This window comes from Phoxinus phoxinus (assembly GCF_949152265.1).
Source record: "Phoxinus phoxinus genome assembly, chromosome: 17".
Taxonomy (NCBI): Eukaryota; Metazoa; Chordata; class Actinopteri; order Cypriniformes; family Leuciscidae; genus Phoxinus; species Phoxinus phoxinus.
In genome coordinates, this window is record NC_136892.1 from 24,667,444 (window position 1) to 24,686,800 (window position 19,357).

The window sequence follows — 19,357 nt, forward strand, 5'->3', positions numbered from 1 at the left end:
ACTTTTATTTTGGATATGATTAATGGTTGCACAGCCCTAGTTTTCTTTTAAAGCCTTAGACTAAATCTAAAATTCAAAACTGTGCTGCAACTTTCCTTTTTTCCATAGGCAAAGAATTTAGACAAGGTGTAGATTTATCAAACAATTTAATACATTGTTCAGTAAAACAAGTTTCATGTGAAAATAAAAAATTGGAGAGAAAAAAAGAGCGGCTGGAGGAACATTATTAATAGTGCGATTAAATCATTGCGGTGAGGATTGTAGGTCTCCGATTTCTGCTCTCAGTCCGTCAATCAGTTTCAGAGTCCTGTATTTCTGGTGAACATTAACTAAGGCCACATGATTTGCATTTCTCTTTTCAACCAATGGTTTTGTTCCCCATTCAGCAATTTCCAGCATGACACAAGAACGCCTGATCTTGGCTCATGTAGGAAGTTTATTTTACACATCACAAGGTTTAAAACTAGTGTGATTTCCCAAAAATAACAGAAAACCAACAGCTACATTGACGCAAATCTCACAGAGCAGAATTTAAGCATTCAGAAAATCAGCTTATTAATTACATCAGTAATTGTAGAAATTTTAAAACCGGTCAGAGGCACATCACCGTTCTCAAACGGGTCACATTTAAAATCTCATGCGTTTAACACCGTTCTTAACGGAAGATATTGTGTTTCCAACGAGGTTTAAAATCAAACCTCTAAACAAGATGTTTTTTTCACCAGTCTGAAGTTGAATAAGATTTCATGCATCTTTAAAATCCAACCTTAAAAATTATGAGAATCAACCTTGTTCAGTCTACACATCTCAACACCTCCTGCACATCTTCTCGTTGAAAGTGCGCGGCATTGATCATGAGCTCAAACCTGGCATCATACAATCGAACAGGTTTCATGTTGCTCTTCATCTAGAGTCCTCAGTGAATTAAGAAGAACATTTCATGTTCCTTCATCTCTTCTCAGTTGTGATTCAGAAGAGGAAAAGCCAGAAAGTAGCCCAAGGCGGATCCCATGATGACCCCCAGGAAGATCCACACGTTGTAGGACATGACGCAGAGCATTAGCATGTAGCCTAGCGTCACCTGGAGGATGTGTATGGCGGTCTGGAGGCAGTGCAGAAGCCAGCTGAAAGAAACAGCAGATATTCAATAAGAGTCGCAGTGCTAAATGTATAACCCATCGACATATTGTTTATCTGACAGATTTGGGCATGATTGAGATCATAACAGTTTCCCAGTTGTGTATTTCGAGTTTGCTGTGAGCATTACCTCTTCTTCGCGGTGGTGTCAGTCTCGGTGGGAGACAATGAGATCTCAGAGGGGCTGCTGGCAAGAGCAGAGCTTCCCCCTCGACACTTCATGACAGGGGCGAAACACGACTGTTCAGGAGAGAACGACACCGGAGGAGAGGACGGGTGTGCAACGCGAGAGTGCTTCTGTTTTCCAATTCCGACAGTGATCTTCCACACTTTCAGAAGCTCGTACAACACCGTGAGCAGTAGAACTACAAACACCGACAGCACCATCCCTGTAAAGAGAGAGAGACGTTGTACATGTTCAACATTGAAAAGAAGCAGAAATGTTTCTTGAGCAGCAAATCTGAATGATTTCTGAAGGATCATGTCACACTGAAGACTGGAAATTTCATCTTTGCCATCACAGGAATAAATTGCATTTTAAAATATATTCAAATAGAAAACTTATTGTAAATTGTAATACTATTTCACAATATTGCTGTTTTTCAAAAAAACTCGTACCAGCCCTGATATATAATATGATGATTTCAAGTTATGTTTGCCACCTTCCTATGAAGTGAAACCGATACAGAACAAACCAAATCAGGAACATGTTGTTTATGGGATTCTCACAGCATGACTGAATACACACACACACACAATTACAGATCATTTACAGTACTCTACACTACACACTCTTGTCTATGAAGATGGAGCATTTCTACAACAAAGAGCCTGATGTCAAAATTGTAAACTGAGAACTGAACTGAGCTGGACGATGACATGAGGGTTTTCTCCAGAGCTGCTGTATAGATAAGTTAACTAAATTAATAACTAATGATTTTTACAACCGCAGTGAATCAACACTGAACTTACTTAAGCTGGACAATGACACCATTTTCTTCTAGATCTGCTGACTACAGCCAGAACTAACTTTGTTTGCATTATTTTCTTGGTATCACTGTAAAGCTGCTTTAAAACAATCTGTATTGTAAAATGCGCTATATAAATAAAAGTTATGACTGAATGGTCCACCAGTCAAAGTGCATCTTTAAAATACAATGAAATGTTTATCCCCTAAGGTTTAAGATAGTCCCAGACTAAAGTGCATGTTTGAGCGGTTTTAACTGAAAGCAACTTGCACTGACTTATCTTAAAATGTCAGTGCCGTTGTTTTGTCTCAAGATGCACACCAGTAACGTTGTGCTGTTGTATTGTGGTTTGGTTATAAGCATAAGGCCAAGTGCTATAAAGAAATCACACACACATCCATGCTGATTTGATTTGAGATTTAAATACAGTGTCATAATAAAAAACCAATTCAAAAACAAACTTAAAAATGTAGAATTATTAATGTTACCTTGGCAACTAACTCAATTAAGGTAATTTGGAGTCCTACAATTACTAAAAATAAATCAAAGCTAAATAGAAAAAAAAAGTTTTACATATACCGTATTATATATCTATATCTATCTATATCTATATCTATATATATATATATCTATATATATATATATCTATATATATAAGGCACTTCAATGAAAATAGAAAAATAAAAAACACACACTTTATGACACGTAAAGTAAATGAGTGTATATAATGTGTAGAAACATGTACAAGAAAACAAGTTAAACAACTATTTGAATCCAACTGGTAGAAGAAAATCAAGATGGATCGATGGGATATAAACTGTCATTCTGTAAATGTATGCATTTCGTTTTTTTTGTATGATCATGTTGGGTCTTGTTTGTAAATCCCCTGTACCTGCAGGCCCACGCACATCCCAGAAATCAAACAACAGCGTGACATTGCTGGATCCTTCAAAGTGCATCTGTAAAAGGCAGAAGACAAAGACATAATAAGCAAAGGCTTGTAATTACTGACATGTTTCCATTGAGGGCTGACTTTCAACCCATCCCGTGGGAAGAGTCTATAAACAGAAGTTAATAACGCTTCCATTATCTTGTCAAAACAAGGGATATAATCCTGCAAGTCTGTGATGTTCAATCCTGGACGTCTTATTAACTACTGAAATGATCCACATCACAATAATTCAATGCCATAAAGCTTAAAGGATTAGTTCACCCAAACATACAAATTCTGTCATTAACTCAACGTTCATGTTGTGCCAAACTCGTAAGACTTTAGTTCATCTTCGGAACACAAATGAAGATCTTTTCGATTAATTCTGAGAGCTTTCTGTCCCTCCACTGACAGTGCACGCAACTACCATTGTGACGCTTCAAAAAGTTCACAGAGATCATAAAACTATTCCATATGATATGAATTGAGGGGTTTAGTCCAAATCTGAAGAGACTATCGCTTTATATGATGAACAGATTAAATTTAGGCTTTTATTCAAATATAAACATTGATCAGCGAACATAAATGAAGCTCAACTGAACCTGCTTGATGCACAAGAACAAACCTCATTGGTTCTTGCAGAAGCTCAAAAGTGCTGCGTAACAGGAGAACAAACCTCATTGGTTCTGGTGGAACCTCAAAAGTGTTGATGAATGTTTATATGTTATTATAAAACTGATAGTTGCAGTCCTTGATTCTGATTGGTTGAGCCGCGTTCGAAGCCGTTGTAAATGACTCAACAAACATACACCTGTGACCGCATTACATTAGTATTACTGCACAACTGCCGTTTGTGATTCTTTGTTGCTGCACGTGTTGCTTAGCAACCTCTTTGGAACTACATTGCTTGACGGAGGAATAAATGTGTTATAACGATATATTTTTTTGTTGCTGGTGTTTATTTTATGAATAAAATAAATATTAAAATGAATATTTTTATGGAGTAACCGTTTCATAAAAGCAATAAGCCCCTTGAAGCAGTGTTTTACAGTGGATTTAGAACAGCTCCGCTCTGCGTAGTGTATATCAACGCCCATTAGCTGTTCTAAATCCACCGTAAAACACGTTTTCGCGTAGCTTATTAAGCCTAAATAAAATATATTCATCATATAAAGCGATCAAGTCTCTTCTTCAGAAAATTTGGACTAAACTGCTCAAATTCATATGGATTAGTTTTACAATCTCTTTATGAACTCTTTTTGAAGCATCAAAGTGGTAGTTGCGTGGATTGTCAGTGGAGGGACAGAAAGCTCTCAGATTTCATAAAAAAATAAATTAAAAAAAGTAAAATCTTCATTTGTGTTCCGAAGATGAACAAAAGTCTTACGGATTTGGAAGATGAGGGTGAGTAATTAATTACATAATTTTCCTTTTTGGGTGAACTATCCTTTTAAATGACCCTATGACTCAACTTCTGTCAGTTTCAAGACACAATATCTTAGAACTAGATGGGCATCAGAATGGAATGATATCAGAATTTGTGGCCTTGGCTTTTCTCAGTGCTTCTGCAGGTGTTAAGAAACGTAATAAAAGTGTAGGACAGGAAGCATTACGGGAAACAGCACCTTGATGACTGACACATTAAGACAAAAAAACAAAAACAAAAAAAAGGTAAAAGTGTGCGGCAAGAAGTGCATATCAAATAAAAGTAGACAAGGAGGTCCCTGTTTCCCTCTAGAGATAAACAACATTCCACATCCTGCTACAATCATGAGTAAATCTGCTGTCCTGTCCTCAGAAGCTAAATTTGAGAATTCCATCCAATCCATTCCAAGCACTGGAGAATTCCACCGAGTTCTCTAGACATTGTGTCCTGTCCTGTACAGCATATCTTCTGTTCTGTTGATTGTTTTGCATTGGCCAAACAGAGACAAGTAGCTTTTGATACATGTGTGCCTTATCAAGAAATTCCCAGCGTTATCTCGGAGCAGCTGTGAAAGCTCTTGCATGAATACATCTTTTATTTGCCTTGTAAAATGTTGTGGCTTGGTGCACTTCAGAAAAAATAAAACAGCCCCAGTTACCTTTACATTTAAAAAATATGCAATTTGTATGAATGAGGTTGTCAGTCCCTAACAGTAGGCATAAATGTAATGTCCATATTTTGAAGGAACTATCATTTTATGTAACACTTAATATTAAACACCTCTTAGTATATTAAAATTAAATAATCATGTCCATTGAGTAAACAGAAATAATGTTTTACCAACTAACACGGTTTTGGTTAACAGATGCATTCAATTATATGTAAATGACAGCATAAAATACAAAAACAACAAAATTAAAAACGATATTAACTAAACAACTTTAATTAAACTTTAAGTCCAAAACATTATTTTGAAGTGCAATGCTATAACTGACTATAATGCACATGCGCATTCAATTCAATGAACTTAAGTTATATTACAATGAGTCCAACTTACATTCATGATGACCTCGCGTGCAGTCCTCTAAAAATTAGTTCAGGGGAATTAGAATTTTAGACAGATGAATCGTCCCTTGCGACAAAGATACGACTTTACCACTTGCACATCTACAGCCAAATTCATCACATTTTTATCGGTCTTTATAACCCAAGCCCAGCAGCTGAGAAGCACTGAACCCAGGAAAAAGAGTAGGCTACCATTGCATCACGAGGTTTTATTTATATGTGCCGCAGAGGATTCTGGGAGTTGAAGTCCTCTCATCCGCCTGGTCTGCGATGCGGAAATGACCAAATAACTCGATAACTCTACATATCAATCTAAATTACTTTTTGAAATACACTTTAACATGTATGAGGCCATATAAAACACGGGGTTTCAAATACAACTATAACGTTTTTAAATACAATTGTGGAAAGAATAAATATTCGCTTTTCCTGGGTCCGTCGGCTCTTGGTGATGAAATCATCAGCTCGCGCCCCGATGAGCCTTGTTATCAGTCGGCTAAGTCAAACTCAGCGAAATGAGGGGCCAAATCTAGATGGGATGGAGATTATTAGGAGTTGGACGCAGTCAATTCGACAGGATATATGTCCAGAAATATCAAGAGGGACGAAGGAGATCAAAAGTAGCGTTGGGGAATACATTTGTGGGGAAGTTTGCTAGTTAGCCGTCGTTAGCTCGACAGGTAACGTTAGACAATCTGTTTTAAGTCAGTGTTATAATCAAATAAATTGTCAGACGCTCTTATCCAAAGTACTTATTAACATAATTACATTTTTTCGGTCGAGTATTAAATACGGTCATTAAGGCAGGTATGTTAAATCAACTAATGTCAACGAACTGCATAGGACAAGATCAAAAGTGATTCAAGATTGACAGGCCTCTAGAGTCAGGCAGTTGTTGCTGTACTTGAGGGATTAGATACATTTCAAATCGGCTTAAAAAGCATATCGTCAAGAAAATACCTCTTAAAGTGGGGGTAAACCACTGGACCAGAAGAGAAACACACAGTTGTTGTGGGCTAGTCATGGCTCTATTAGCTGTGATCTTGTCCTGCCTTGTGATTGGAGTCACTGGTCAAGATGGACAGCCCATGACAGCAGAGGAAAAGTCTAAAATCAGGTGAGTTTAACTGCATGTGCTGGTATGAAAATGCTATTACATGGTTATGATGATTGATGGGAGGTCATATGATAATGATGTTAATTGGTTTGTTGTGTGTACTATTGGGTATGTATGTGTACATTTAACATTGTATATTTTAAATTTAACTGATTCCAACCCATTAGGCAAATATTGTTATTGCTGTATACTCATTGTGAATGCCTGAGGGTGATGACATGCTGTAATGCGGTATGCAATGGTAAACATTACCTGCTGTAGCCTATACTTTAATTCCATGTCATTTTGGTTTTGTCTGACACTAATAATGTTAGTACACCAATTAGGCTACTTGTTCTTGTAAAACATGACCTCATTGTTTTAGTGGTTGTGTGTGTCTTGTGCTCTGGCTTAACTTGTGAGAATTGCATTTGCCACAAAGATGTTGACAAAAATGATTACACTGGATTGTTCACCTCAAATGAATTGTCATCGTTAACTCGCATAAGGACCTTAACCAGTTATGGACCCCAATGACTTCCATAGTATGGGAAAATAGCTTTGAATGCTAACATGGCATTAAATAAAATCTGAATCCATAGAATGGGAAAATAAAATACATTGAAAGTTAATGTGGCCCGTCAACTGTTATCCACAGTCTTCATTATTTTGTGTTCAACAGAAGAAAGAAATCCATACAGGTTGAAACAACTTGAGGGTATAAATAATGACAGAATTTAAAAATAAAATCGGTGACGTCTGGGGGCAGTTGTCATGCTAATTCTTGTTTTCAACCACTGAAGTGTGGACTGTCTCTAACCAAGATGTCATACCTTTTCCCAGAGACAGGGTGTGGACAGTCAGTAGAGGACATTTGGTGTTTATTATGACTTTAGATCTTTGGGCCCACCATATACTTGTATATATTTGATAGTTTTGGGTACATTTTGTAAATCTTTTTAAAAAAGAAGTCTCTTGCTCTCCACAGCTGCATTTATTTGCTAAAAATAGAGTAAAAACAGTAATATTATAAAATATTTTTTTACAATTTACCAAAACTGTTTTCAAGTTGAATTTAATTATTATTATTTTTTTTTATGACTGTGATGAAGGCAAAGCTGAATTTTCAGCATCACAGAAATCTTTCTAATATGCTGATTTGCTGCTTGAGAATATTTCTTCCTCTTATTATTATTATTAATGTTGAAAACAGTGGCTGCTTAATATTTTTGTGGATACTTTTTTCAGAATTCTTTGAATAGAAGGTTCAAATGAACAGCACATTTGTAAAATAAATCTTTTGAAACTTTATAAATGTCTTTTCTGTCACTTTTGATCAGTTTAATGCATTCTTTCTGAGTAAAGTTTTTCTTAAAAAAAAATAACTTACTGACCCAAAACTATTAAGCTATATACATACACACACACACCACATAGAGCAGTGAGATAATCTGGATATGGAAGGCATACCTGAAAAGGTGAATTTTGGTGACTTCTGCAACAGTTAGCATAGCAGTTGAACTGAGGTTCTATACTTTTTGTTTTAGTGTGATATGAAAGATGACCTGCTGCTTACTCAAAAAAAAAAAATGTATTTGTTTGTTTAGGGACCAAATCCTAGAGATGTTTGATCACGCCTATAACAGTTACATGGTGAGTAAATACCCAGATCCCACTGTCAATAATTAAAAATTATTATTCAGAATTCATAATACGGTAGTTTCTTTCTGAACATTTATTTATTTTAGACCTAAATAATGGCGTTAGAAGTAATTTTTGTACCATCTCAATTGTAATATACCTCTATTCCATTTGTTTGTTATGAAAATGAATGCATCTGTTATTGTTTTAGACTATGTGTAATTCCTTTTTCTATTCTCTTTCAGGACTATGCCTACCCAGCAGATGAGTTGATGCCCCTCAGCTGTAGAGGGAGGGTAAGAGGGCTGGAACCCAATCGGGGGGACATTGATGACTCTCTGGGAAAGTGAGTCAAGCTCATGATGATTCTGTCAAAGTGACATTTACCTATCGCAGATCGTGTGCACAAACATTTAGCAGCGCTGAAATGTATTGTCAATACTGTTCTTTGATTTATCAATAAAATAGCTTAGAAACTGAAAAGTTCTGTCATAAATTTGTTAATAACAAAAACCCACAGCTTCACTATTAGTAGAGAAACACTGCACGGGTAGAATTAATTCTCACGCAATCGCTCTCTCATTAATGCATTTATATTACTGTGCTACTTTTTCTGTATCTGCTTTAGAACGAAGAAATCTGTGAGAAATTGAACTGTATAAAATAAGCTGTTATGTAGAAGTAGCCTAATAGCCTTGTGGGCAGCGCTGTGTCATATGCCATAGTTGTGCAACCAGTGTTCGAGTTTCAGTTTGAGGTTCAGGCTTATTTGTTCATTTAAGACGTCAACATCGACTCGACTTTAATCGCATAAAAGTCGTTGAATCCCTAATGAGATTAATGATACATTTTATAAAGTTTATGATAAATTCTGAAATATTCAACAACAACAAAAAAGTTGTCCATTTTGGATTTAATGGTGACTTTAATAACCTTTCTTTCTCTCTTTACAGGTTCTCTCTAACATTAATAGATAGTTTAGATACCCTTGTGGTGAGTTAAATATTATCTGATTTGATGGACTTAATTAAATGAAACAAATTGAATTGAATGAAAAACACTAATGCTGTTATTTAATGGCTGCTTCTAAACTCTTGTTTTGTGTGTTTTGCGCAGTTGTTAAACAAACTGGATGAGTTTGAGGACGCTGTGAGGAAGATATTGAGAGATGTCAGACTGGACAATGACATAGTTGTCTCTGTCTTTGAAACCAATATCCGTGTGCTGGGGTATGGATCATGATGGTTCTCTAGCTTTGGATACGTTTATCTTTTTAATTTTTTTATAACACTTTGTATATATGTTCAAGTTAATCAGAAATGTATACATAACAATGTTTTTAGACTATATTCTTATGCTCTCATATAGACTTCCCATCTTGAAGTGAATTATTGACAAATCCTCTCCCCGTTCTTCCAGTGGCTTGTTGGGTGCACATGTGATGGCAGGTGTTCTAAAGCAGCGTGGAGAGAGGATGCAGTGGTACAGAGATGAGCTGCTACACATGGCCAAAGAACTGGGTTACCGCCTCCTGCCTGCCTTTAACACCACCAGTGGCCTTCCTTATCCTCGGGTAACGCCACCACTGTTGACTAATGGTTGAACAATTTAAACTCTTTCTTTTGGCAGCAGAGTGACTTAAAGGTGTAAAACTTGGCTGTCTATCGACCTTAGTCCGGGTAGTGCCATATTAAATTTTTGACAGTAATGAAAACAAAGCTGTGAGGGTTAGAATCCAGTGTGCTCAATGGATTACACTGTTGTTTAACCACAATCCGATTGTTCAACTGAAGAAAAGTATTTCAGAAAGACACAAAAAAAGAAGTATTATTAACTCCATAAAACCGTTATTAAATTTGTGCAATCTAGGACAGTGCATGCCATTGTAAAGACTGTATGTCTAACCCTCACAGCCTTGTTTTCATCTGCATTAAATTCCTTATCCTTTAATTTGGGCCAAATGCATTGCTTGCATATTGCAAAATATATAAACAAACTAATAGCAATTTAATATATTTATGCTTTCTTTAAATGACAAATCTACATCTAGACAGAAGTATTTTTGGGGAATATATGTTTGATCGCTATGCAGAATATAGTTTTTTTTTTTTTTTGGGGTGAAATGTGACAGATCCAATTACTCTATTCACTTCTTTGCCTTTTTTAATTCCTGAAAACTTTATTTTTTTATATTGATATGCAAAAGCTACATGAGAATGATTCCATATTGTTTCATAGCCTGACCTGAAATAAAAAATTTTTTTGTTACATTTAAATTTTCTTCTTCAGGTAAACTTGCGCTATGGAGTCGTCAACCCCCTTTCTCGTACAGGCACTGAGTCGGACACTTGCACTGCCTGCGCAGGGACCATGATTTTGGAGTTTGCAGCTCTCAGCCGATTGTCCGGGGACACAATATTTGAAGTAAACGTCCAGCATGTTTTTTTATTTATTTTATTTTGACCAATAACCAGACAGTGAGAAGTGTGTGCTAAAAAGTTGTTCAACCTGTATCTATGAAGGAACACGCTAGGAAAGCAATGGATGTCCTCTGGGAAAAGAGGCAAAGAGGAAGTGACCTTGTCGGCACTGTGATCAACATCCACAATGGAGACTGGGTTCGCAGGGGTAAGGCCCCTTCTTTTGTTGTCACTTCATTTACACAATAAAAACACCCCACACAGCCACTTTAACACATCTTATCCTGCTGTGACTATTAAAGAGACATTATTCACATTTGTACCTTCCCTGCTTCTCATGACAGATAGCGGTGTTGGTGCTGGAATTGACTCTTATTATGAATATTTGATGAAAGCTTATATTCTTCTCGGGGACAAGGTGTACCTTGAAAGATTCAACACCGTAAGGGCTCTTTATTCTCCTGAAATAATCCAACCTCTATTAGTCAAACAGAGCTTGTTTTATTACATCTATTATCTGCACATGTGACTTTGTCTTTGTCTATTGTGACAGCACTACAGTGCCATTATGAAGTACATCAGCCAGCCTCCTCTGCTGCTCAATGTGCACATGCACAATCCCACCGTAAATGTGCGCAGCTGGATGGATTCCTTGCTGGCTTTCTTCCCTGGACTACAGGTTCACTTTTTTTTTAATCCTCTTTATTTCATGTTGCCTGAGAAATTTGAGATTTTTTTTCAATTACAGGATCGGTCCAATCCAATAGACTTCATAGATTGGACCCTCCCTCCAAGTAAAACCAAAATTAATGTTTATAGAGTAAAAACTTTCCTAGCTTTAAGTTTTTTTTTTTTTTTTTAGGAATTACGTACCGTAATTGAAATTGTAATGCAAGAATGACAGTCACCTATTTTGGCTCTTCTGTGACTTAATCAAATATACAAACGCTCTATTTAAAAAAAAGCTCATTGATCAAATGTTGTTAAATGTCCTCTAACAACTTTTTTTCTCAGTGGAAGATCTGATGTGTAGCTAGGAAGCTAAATGTTGTTTTGCTTAATTGTTTTTTCCTTCTTTAAAGTCACCAAGATGATGTGAAGCTATAATGTTAGGTCACAACCGATGTTGTTACTGTTAACTATTACAATTTTATTTAAAAGTTCATTGAAATAAAGCTGAAAAAAATCATCTAAATATTGGATGAAAAACTTTCAAACTTTAAAAATTAAATAAAAAATTAGCATGTTGCCTTTAAGTAGAAGTACCGGTACTAAAATAAATGAAAGCTAAACGAGAAAGTTTTTTAAAAAGTATTTAAATTACAAAAATACATTAAAAAATTAAACCAAAATTAAAATGTATACAGAAAATGTAAAAATAAAAGCTAATTAAAATATTAATAAATACTATAATAGTTTATAAATTATACAAAATAACACTGGTCACAACATTTTAGTGTGAGGTTCTCATATACCAAGAGATTAAAAGGCATATGATTCTTAAAATGACACTGTCAAATATTTAATGCAAAATAGTAAAATAATTCCATTGTCAAATGTAAAAATATTTGAATGAAATAAGGTTTCATTGTCGTTAATGAATATTTTGGCTTAGTAAATGTTCTCTGTATAAAGCCATTGGCTTATAATCTGTCATGTGGATTTCAAAGGGAAAAGCACAAATAGCTCATTTAAAAATGAAACATTTGATCAAATTTACCAAAATACCTTTCAGGTTCTGAGAGGAGACTTGAAACCTGCCATAGAGACACATGAGATGCTTTACCAAGTGACTAAACAGCACAATTTTCTTCCTGAGGTAATTAATCAACGACTGCATTTACAAAGTCACGTAAACCTGAAAAATCCTCAATCTACAGAGATCACAGCCTAATTTATTGTATTTTAATATTAATCCTCCTTATGTTTTTGCCTACAAATGATCTGTTGCCTAACAGGCCTTTACCACTGAGTTCAGAGTTCACTGGGGGCAGCACCCGTTGAGACCGGAGTTTGCTGAGAGCACATATTTCCTTTACAAAGTAAGTATGCCACCTGATACAGTTGAATACAGCAGTTAAATTAGAATGCCTACTAGCAACCAACAGTGATGAGATTTATTCACTGTCAATGTGAATGGAGCTTAAAGGAACTTTTTTTGGAAATAGACTCATTTTCCAACTCCCCTAGAGTTAAACAGTTGAGTTTTACCATTTTCAAATTTCCGGTAGCACTTTTAGCATAGTTTAGCGTAGATCATTGAATCTGATTAGACCGTTAGCATCTCTCTCAAAAAAATTAACAAAGAGTTTTGATATTTTTCCTATTTAAAACTCTTCTGTAGTTAAATCGTGTACTAAGACCGACAGAAAATGAAAAGTTGCGATTTTCTTGGTCAATATGACTAGGAACTCATTCCTGTGTAATAATCATGGAACTGTGCTTGATTATTAGAAGAGTCAAGTTTTAAATAGGAAAAATATCAAAACTCTTTGGTCATTTTTTTGAGAGAGATGCTAACGGTCTAATCTGATTTTTTTGTCTGTCTTCAGTGTTATGAAATAACATTTTCCATCTCATTTCTAGGCCACAGGTGATCCGTACTACTTAAAAGTGGGCCAGTCTATAGTGGAGAAGTTGAATGCTCACGCTCGGGTCCCCTGTGGCTTCGCTGCCGTACAGGATGTGAGGACAGGAACGCACGAGGACAGGTGGGATCTCTATTAGTAGTCTGTATTTGGATTAATTTTAAAGGGTAAATTAGTAGTTAAGTTATACAGTAGTAGTAAAATGATTTGTTTGTTTATTTCAAGGATGGATTCCTTCTTCCTGGCTGAGATGTTTAAGTATCTCTACCTGCTCTTCTCAGAAAAGAGTCAGTTGCCTATAGACATTGATGATTATATTTTTACTACTGAGGCTCATTTGCTCCCAGTATCTCTATCAACGACCCAGCCCCCCTGCCATACCAACAACACGGTAAGAGCTCAACTTTTTTTTCACTAACTGCACTGCAAATTGATGTTCAGTCTAGAACATAATTTTTGAGGTCAGTCATAGGAACACGAGTTCTTATGGATCCAAAAAATCCTATAAGGACTCCTATAAGTTGTTTCATAGGGTCTATTTACTCCTGGTTACTTCATGCGTTTTCTCTGATCGGATAGCTATCCAATTGTGAATAGGCCTGGGGCCAGATTTACTAATATCTTGCGCCAGTACTACTGTTAGGATTTACTAAAGACATGAGGTGAAAAATTAGCGCTGAAAAGGTGTGGACAGTTATTTTTGCAGCTGACCTTATTGCGTTTGTAGGAGTTTCCCTTTCAGACGCAAAATTTATGGGAGGAGAGTTAATTTGTCATGTTTAGTAAATGGCCCCAGGTGTAATTGAAGAAATCAGGACAGGAGTGGACAAAAGACGTATTAAAAACACCAGGTGTAAACGAGAATGTCTCCCTCGTCTACTTGTCGTCCAATCCGCGACCAAAACGCGTCTTAATAACAGGTGTAAACGGGGCCTAAATGATTTTACCAGTGTTGATGCTGCTCTTTCTCCTATTGTGGTCTTAGATCTTGAAATTATCTGATGATAAATAAAATGCAGCTCATATCTGTTGCTTTCATTGACGTGATCTCCGTTAAATTTGCATATAGGTAATTGAAGATCGGATTTATATTTGTTTTCCGGACACACATTTAGTGTAAATGGAACCTTTTTAACAAATCCGATCAGTATTATTTTGTATTCAATAGCCATGTTTCCATCTAAATTTAATTTATCAGAAAAATTTAAATATATCATAAAACACTTATGCATATAGCACTGTTTTCTTCCCATGTGTTCAAGAAAGCAAAATTAGGAAACTGGCGCAAAATATCAGTAATAAAAATGAAAGTTGTTGCAACCGGGTAAGCCACTGTGGCACCTTTTTCCCTACATAATAAAATTACTAAAAGACGAAACGCAAAAACAAATGCTGTCATGTTATCTTGCGTTCTGATGCCTAATGTTTGGGAATGCAAACTTGTGAGACAGGTCTGGGAGGTAATTATATAAAAACATTTTAATGACAGACTTTGTCTCAGGCATTTCAGAATGACTAAAACAACATTTGAGATTGGTCCATTATCCCATCACATCATCTGTTGCGGCAAAGTCACATGTTTTTGTTGCACATCAAGGAATTTATTCACCAAGTGTGATTCAATTGTAGTTAGTAACTCAATGCTTTTTTTATCCCACATTTTAAGATTTGTATGTGTATCTTGGCATTTCCCTCCATTTTTTTTTTGACGCGAATACCCCAAAAGTCGCATAAACATGTCGATGGAAACTTAGCTAAAGTCACAACATCATTGTGTATCTTTCAGGAACCTCAAGCTCACGAAGACGATTTGTTTTCATACTCTTGCCCCAGTGCTCAAACCCTGTTCCCTAACAACCCCACCTTCGCCAAAACTATCAGGGACAGCTATAAATACCTCACTGGCGTGGGAAGAGCCCAGCAGGCATCACCTGTCAGGTGAGTCCTATGCTACAGGTTGATCGTAGAGCAGCACTTACAAGAAAAAGGGCCTAACTCCTCTTTTTCTTCAACACAGGGGGATTGAACTGCCTCTTCATGACACTGGCCTGGAGCCAGTCGAGTTTCTGAAAAGCATGGGCATCTCTCTAACGCCTCTCACTGAGCTGATCTCCGCAAGCCAAGGCTCAGCATCTCAGGTGAATCTGCAAGAATTACTCATTTCAGTAGACCAACCAGTTATTTTTAGTTTATATATAAATAATACTAAGGGAAGGAGGCGGGAACCCAGAAAATTAAGGTAACCAAATAAACAAACAACAAAACAAAAGTAAAGCGGCAGCCCCTCATGGATGACTGTCGCTTATACTAAAACAAAACACCAACATAAAGTCCAGGCCTGGTCCTCTCTTGTTCTTTACGGTCATCCCTCCTCCTTTTATCCTTCCGGAACTCCTCTCCCACGGCTCTCGGCCCTGCCCTGCTTGCCACAATATACCATTGTAGTATTTATTAATGTTTTATCTAATATAATCTAAAATTTATATTTTGTTTTACTTCAGCATTATCTCAATTAAATAAAAAGATTTTTTAATATCATTCTGTGATTTATCCCTTCTGTATGTCAGTTCATTAATTAATTTATCCGTCATTATCCATAGCACTCTCATAAGGGTGTGTTCAAGTTCAAGCTGGTTGCTGAGGTGAGCCAAACCCCTGAGCATGAGGAAGTGGTGCCACTGATTGTGCAGCTCATTTCCCCTCCATTTTTGGGCCGAACAGTCCTTACGGCCGGTCCTGCAAAGTTTGGAATGGATCTTACCAAACAAGAGCATGGGGTGAGCAACTGTATGGAAATTTCTCGACTTCACTGCAGGCACGTCATTCATTTAACACATTTAATTATTGTTACCTCTGACTTTTCTCAAAGGTGAAAGGTAGTATTGTGAAGAGTGTTCCTTACACGGCGTGTGGATACATTGAGAATGCAGTAGAGCTGCAGGGACACATAGCGCTGGCATTGAGAGGAGAATGCATGTTTGCTGCTAAAGCTCGCCGCCTGCAGGAAGCAGGAGCCGTCGGAGTCATCTTCATTGGTGAGGTCTAGTGTAATATTACCTGCTGCTCATGATTTCTCTGCACTTTCTTAGAATCTGGACTCTTAGGTTTTGAATGTTCTCTCAGATCACAGAGAGGGCAGTAGCAGTGCTGAGACGCCACTGTTCCAGATGGTTGGAGATGGAGAACCTACAGATGACATCACAGTTCCCCTGGTGTTCCTCTTCAGCAAAGAGGGAGCTACACTCACTGGTGCTCTGCAAGAACATCACAATGTGGACATTCTCCTGCTGCCCAAAGAGAAACAACTGGGAAAAGGTATTTGATCAGACTAAAACTACTGAATATGGATTACACATACTCTTATTTTGTTAACTCCCTGTCACAGCAAATAAACTGTGAGAAATAAAATCAAACTAGCAATTTTATCAATTTGCATTTCAATTTTAAAAACAGAAATATTGCGAAATATTATAAAATTTAAAGAACTGGTTTTTATTTTAATATAATATTTGGCAAAGCTGTATTTTGAACAGCCATTACTCATGTCTTCAGTGTCACAAGATCCTTCAAAAATTATACTAATATGCTGATTTGCTGTTCAGTTATTATTGGTACTCATTCTCTCAATTATTAATAATGGTTCTTGATATATAAATAACTTTATAAATGTCTTTAATTTAACTTTTGATCAATTTAATGTATCCTTGCTGAATAAAAGTATTATTTTAAATGATTACTGGTAAATGTAAATTAATGATTAAATTATTTAAATTGAAAAATGTAAAAAAAAAAAAAAAACTTACGTACCCCAAACATTTGAGTTTTTGTGTATCAAGGTTTCCACTACAATATTAATCCGCAAAAATAGTGTTCGGTATTAATAATAAATAAAATGTTTCTTGAGCAGCAAATCAGCATATTAAAATTTACATGGTCTATCTATCTATCTATATATATATATATATATATATATATATACACACATATACATATATACATGTATTATATGATATTATTTGATATAATTATATATTATTATTTTTTTCTCATTTATATTAATCCATGATTATTACATGGGTATTTGTCTTGTATATCTTGTACAATTTATAGAGCATTTATTTTATATTTCGTGTAATTAGTTTGTGGACTCCAATTTCAAGTTTGTTTGATTTTTTTTTTATTTCCTTGTAGAAAAAGCTGAGAAGTTGAATATTAAGTTCCGTCTTGCTAAGGAAGGAGAGCTTGTTGAGGGTGAGACAGAAAGCACTACCTTCCAGCTGGTGCTGGAGCAAAGCGAGACGGACACCGAGGCTGCGTCGTTGACTGGGGACAACCAAAAGACTTGCACCTTTCCACAGAAAGACCCTGAGAACAGCCCCTGACAGTGGGATCATCCGTGACCACAGTCCCCTTTGCAGAACACAGGGCTGTTGCTCCCTGTCACTGACCTCAGATCAGAAAATGCAGGCTGTGCTATGGTGAATGTTTCTGCTACGCCAGGACTGTACCATCTGATCTCCTCACGGGGGGATCAGAAGTCTTATCTTGCGAAGTTGGAACTATATTGATCTGCACAGAGCGAGATGGTGCGAAGCTTCTGTCTCTCTGATATGGTGGTATTTGCAATTGATTCTTCTCAATTGTCTACATTTGAAAAGCAATCAGTTTTGGAATTAAAGCGGTGTACTAGATGCTCTCTCTCACACCAATATATGTGGATCAGACCTTATTTGAATGTTTTTCTTTGTCTTTTTCTTTCACAGCAAATCAGGTTCACAGTCCTGTGCATTTTTTTAAATTCATCCTTAAAATTGAAGTGGCTTGAAGTCTTCAGGACATCCTTAACACAGGGCTTCTATGACCAACCCCCCCCCCAAAAACAGTGTTGTAGTCATTACATAAGATGTTTATATGAGGGAGAATGAACCAGTATAACATAGTTTCAATACAGAAACATCAGGGAAATCAATGACTTTAACGTGTTTGCATGTGTGTGTTTAAAAGGCATGTACAGTGCCTTTATCATTACGTCACAGATTGTATGCATTTCATCATATGCCAATACTAAATCTGTGTGTTTGTTGCACATTCGTCCTGCTTACATGCAGTGACTGGTCAAGGAAGATTTTTGAGAGAGCTGGCCTTTCCTCTACCGCAATACATGCGTCGTAACGCATCAGTCATAAAGGCCCAGGACATAGACCGATTTTATAGTGATCAAAGAGAAAGAATTTTCATGGGTATAGTCTCTTAACAGGGTGATAATTACAATAAGTCATATATATATATATATATATATATATATATATATATATATATATATATATATATAGTGCAGCTTCACCATCACATTGGAGGTGTTGCTTATACCAGATTAATTGCTTTCTACACATCACTTTGTCTTGGAATTTTTGAAATACATCATAATGATTAGAATATCTTTTGCACTGAATGTTCATTGCAATGCAAGTTTGTCTCACACAGCCATAACGTAGCTCAGACTCCATAGTCAATTAAAATAAGAGTATTAAACGTTTAGAGTTCAATACAATCTTTCACTTTATAGCATGTGGAGAACGGTTATATCAGCCAAAAACTTTCCATTTCAAGTCTTAATTACAATGTATGCCTTGTATCATGTTGCTGATGGCTGTTCTCAAAAGGATGTCGACCTGGCTGTGTACCTCTTGTTTAATTTCGAAAAAAGGGCTTATGACTGATTTACTTCATTGTGTGGGCATAATACAGATCAGATGGGATTATATTTATTTGTGAAGAGATTTTCTATACAATACTTGAGATTAAGATGTTTGTTATCGAGGGCCAAAGTGATAAATATATTCTGTTGCAGTGACAGAACGAGATTTTTATAGTGTCTTTTTAATAGCTGTTTTGTATTGACCGATGAAATGTTAGTACTTGCCATTAAAATCAAGTTATGACCCTACTGTGTGTGTCTCGTTTTTGCTATAGGCTTAATGTAATTTTTAATGATATTAGTATTTCTTTCCTCAGGGTTTTACCTTGTGTTTTCGAATAGATTTATTTTTCACTGAGGTACACATTCTATTATGGCGTCATAAAG

The 19,357-nt window shown here is 36.2% G+C and overlaps 2 protein-coding genes across 3 annotated transcripts; one reads left to right on the forward strand and one right to left on the reverse strand.

Annotated features, from left to right (window-relative positions):
• Positions 1 to 129: 129 nt before the first annotated feature.
• On the reverse strand, positions 130 to 5,897 carry slc31a2 (solute carrier family 31 member 2). Its single transcript, XM_079585669.1, has 4 exons — positions 5,520 to 5,897; positions 2,998 to 3,064; positions 1,268 to 1,526; positions 130 to 1,124 (listed from the first exon to the last, which is right to left on the reverse strand). The coding sequence occupies exons 1-4, from the start codon at positions 5,523 to 5,525 to the stop codon at positions 959 to 961; spliced, it is 498 nt and encodes a 165-aa protein (XP_079441795.1). The 5' UTR covers positions 5,526 to 5,897; the 3' UTR covers positions 130 to 958.
• Positions 5,898 to 5,972: 75 nt separating this feature from the next.
• LOC306984369 (ER degradation-enhancing alpha-mannosidase-like protein 3) lies at positions 5,973 to 18,144 on the forward strand. 2 transcript variants are annotated; one of them, XM_079585667.1, is made up of 20 exons: positions 6,491 to 6,644; positions 8,231 to 8,276; positions 8,510 to 8,610; positions 9,218 to 9,257; positions 9,381 to 9,493; positions 9,684 to 9,837; positions 10,554 to 10,688; positions 10,787 to 10,892; positions 11,029 to 11,126; positions 11,238 to 11,363; positions 12,420 to 12,503; positions 12,643 to 12,726; positions 13,271 to 13,395; positions 13,498 to 13,663; positions 15,059 to 15,210; positions 15,290 to 15,410; positions 15,873 to 16,049; positions 16,142 to 16,307; positions 16,396 to 16,587; positions 17,464 to 18,144. In XM_079585667.1, exons 1-20 carry the CDS (start codon positions 6,550 to 6,552, stop codon positions 17,652 to 17,654), a joined length of 2,472 nt encoding a protein of 823 aa, XP_079441793.1. In that variant the 5' UTR covers positions 6,491 to 6,549; the 3' UTR covers positions 17,655 to 18,144. The 2 variants fall into 2 exon arrangements, with proteins under 2 accessions (XP_079441794.1, XP_079441793.1); XM_079585668.1 differs by lacking the exons at positions 6,491 to 6,644; positions 8,231 to 8,276 and adding an exon at positions 5,973 to 6,037 and having other exon boundaries at positions 8,548 to 8,610.
• Positions 18,145 to 19,357: the final 1,213 nt, after the last annotated feature.

Coding starts and splice junctions, on each gene's coding strand:
- slc31a2 (XM_079585669.1), bottom strand. Junction 1,527..2,997: donor GGATGTGCGTGGGCCTGCAG/GTACAGGGGATT, acceptor CTCTCTTTACAG/GGATGGTGCTGTCGGTGTTT. Junction 1,125..1,267: donor GACACCACCGCGAAGAAGAG/GTAATGCTCACA, acceptor TGTTTCTTTCAG/CTGGCTTCTGCACTGCCTCC.
- LOC306984369 (XM_079585667.1), top strand. CDS start 6,550: ATGGCTCTATTAGCTGTGATCTTGTCCTGCCTTGTGATTGGAGTCACT. Junction 11,364..12,419: donor CTTTCTTCCCTGGACTACAG/GTTCACTTTTTT, acceptor AATACCTTTCAG/GTTCTGAGAGGAGACTTGAA. Junction 15,211..15,289: donor CAGCAGGCATCACCTGTCAG/GTGAGTCCTATG, acceptor TCTTCAACACAG/GGGGATTGAACTGCCTCTTC.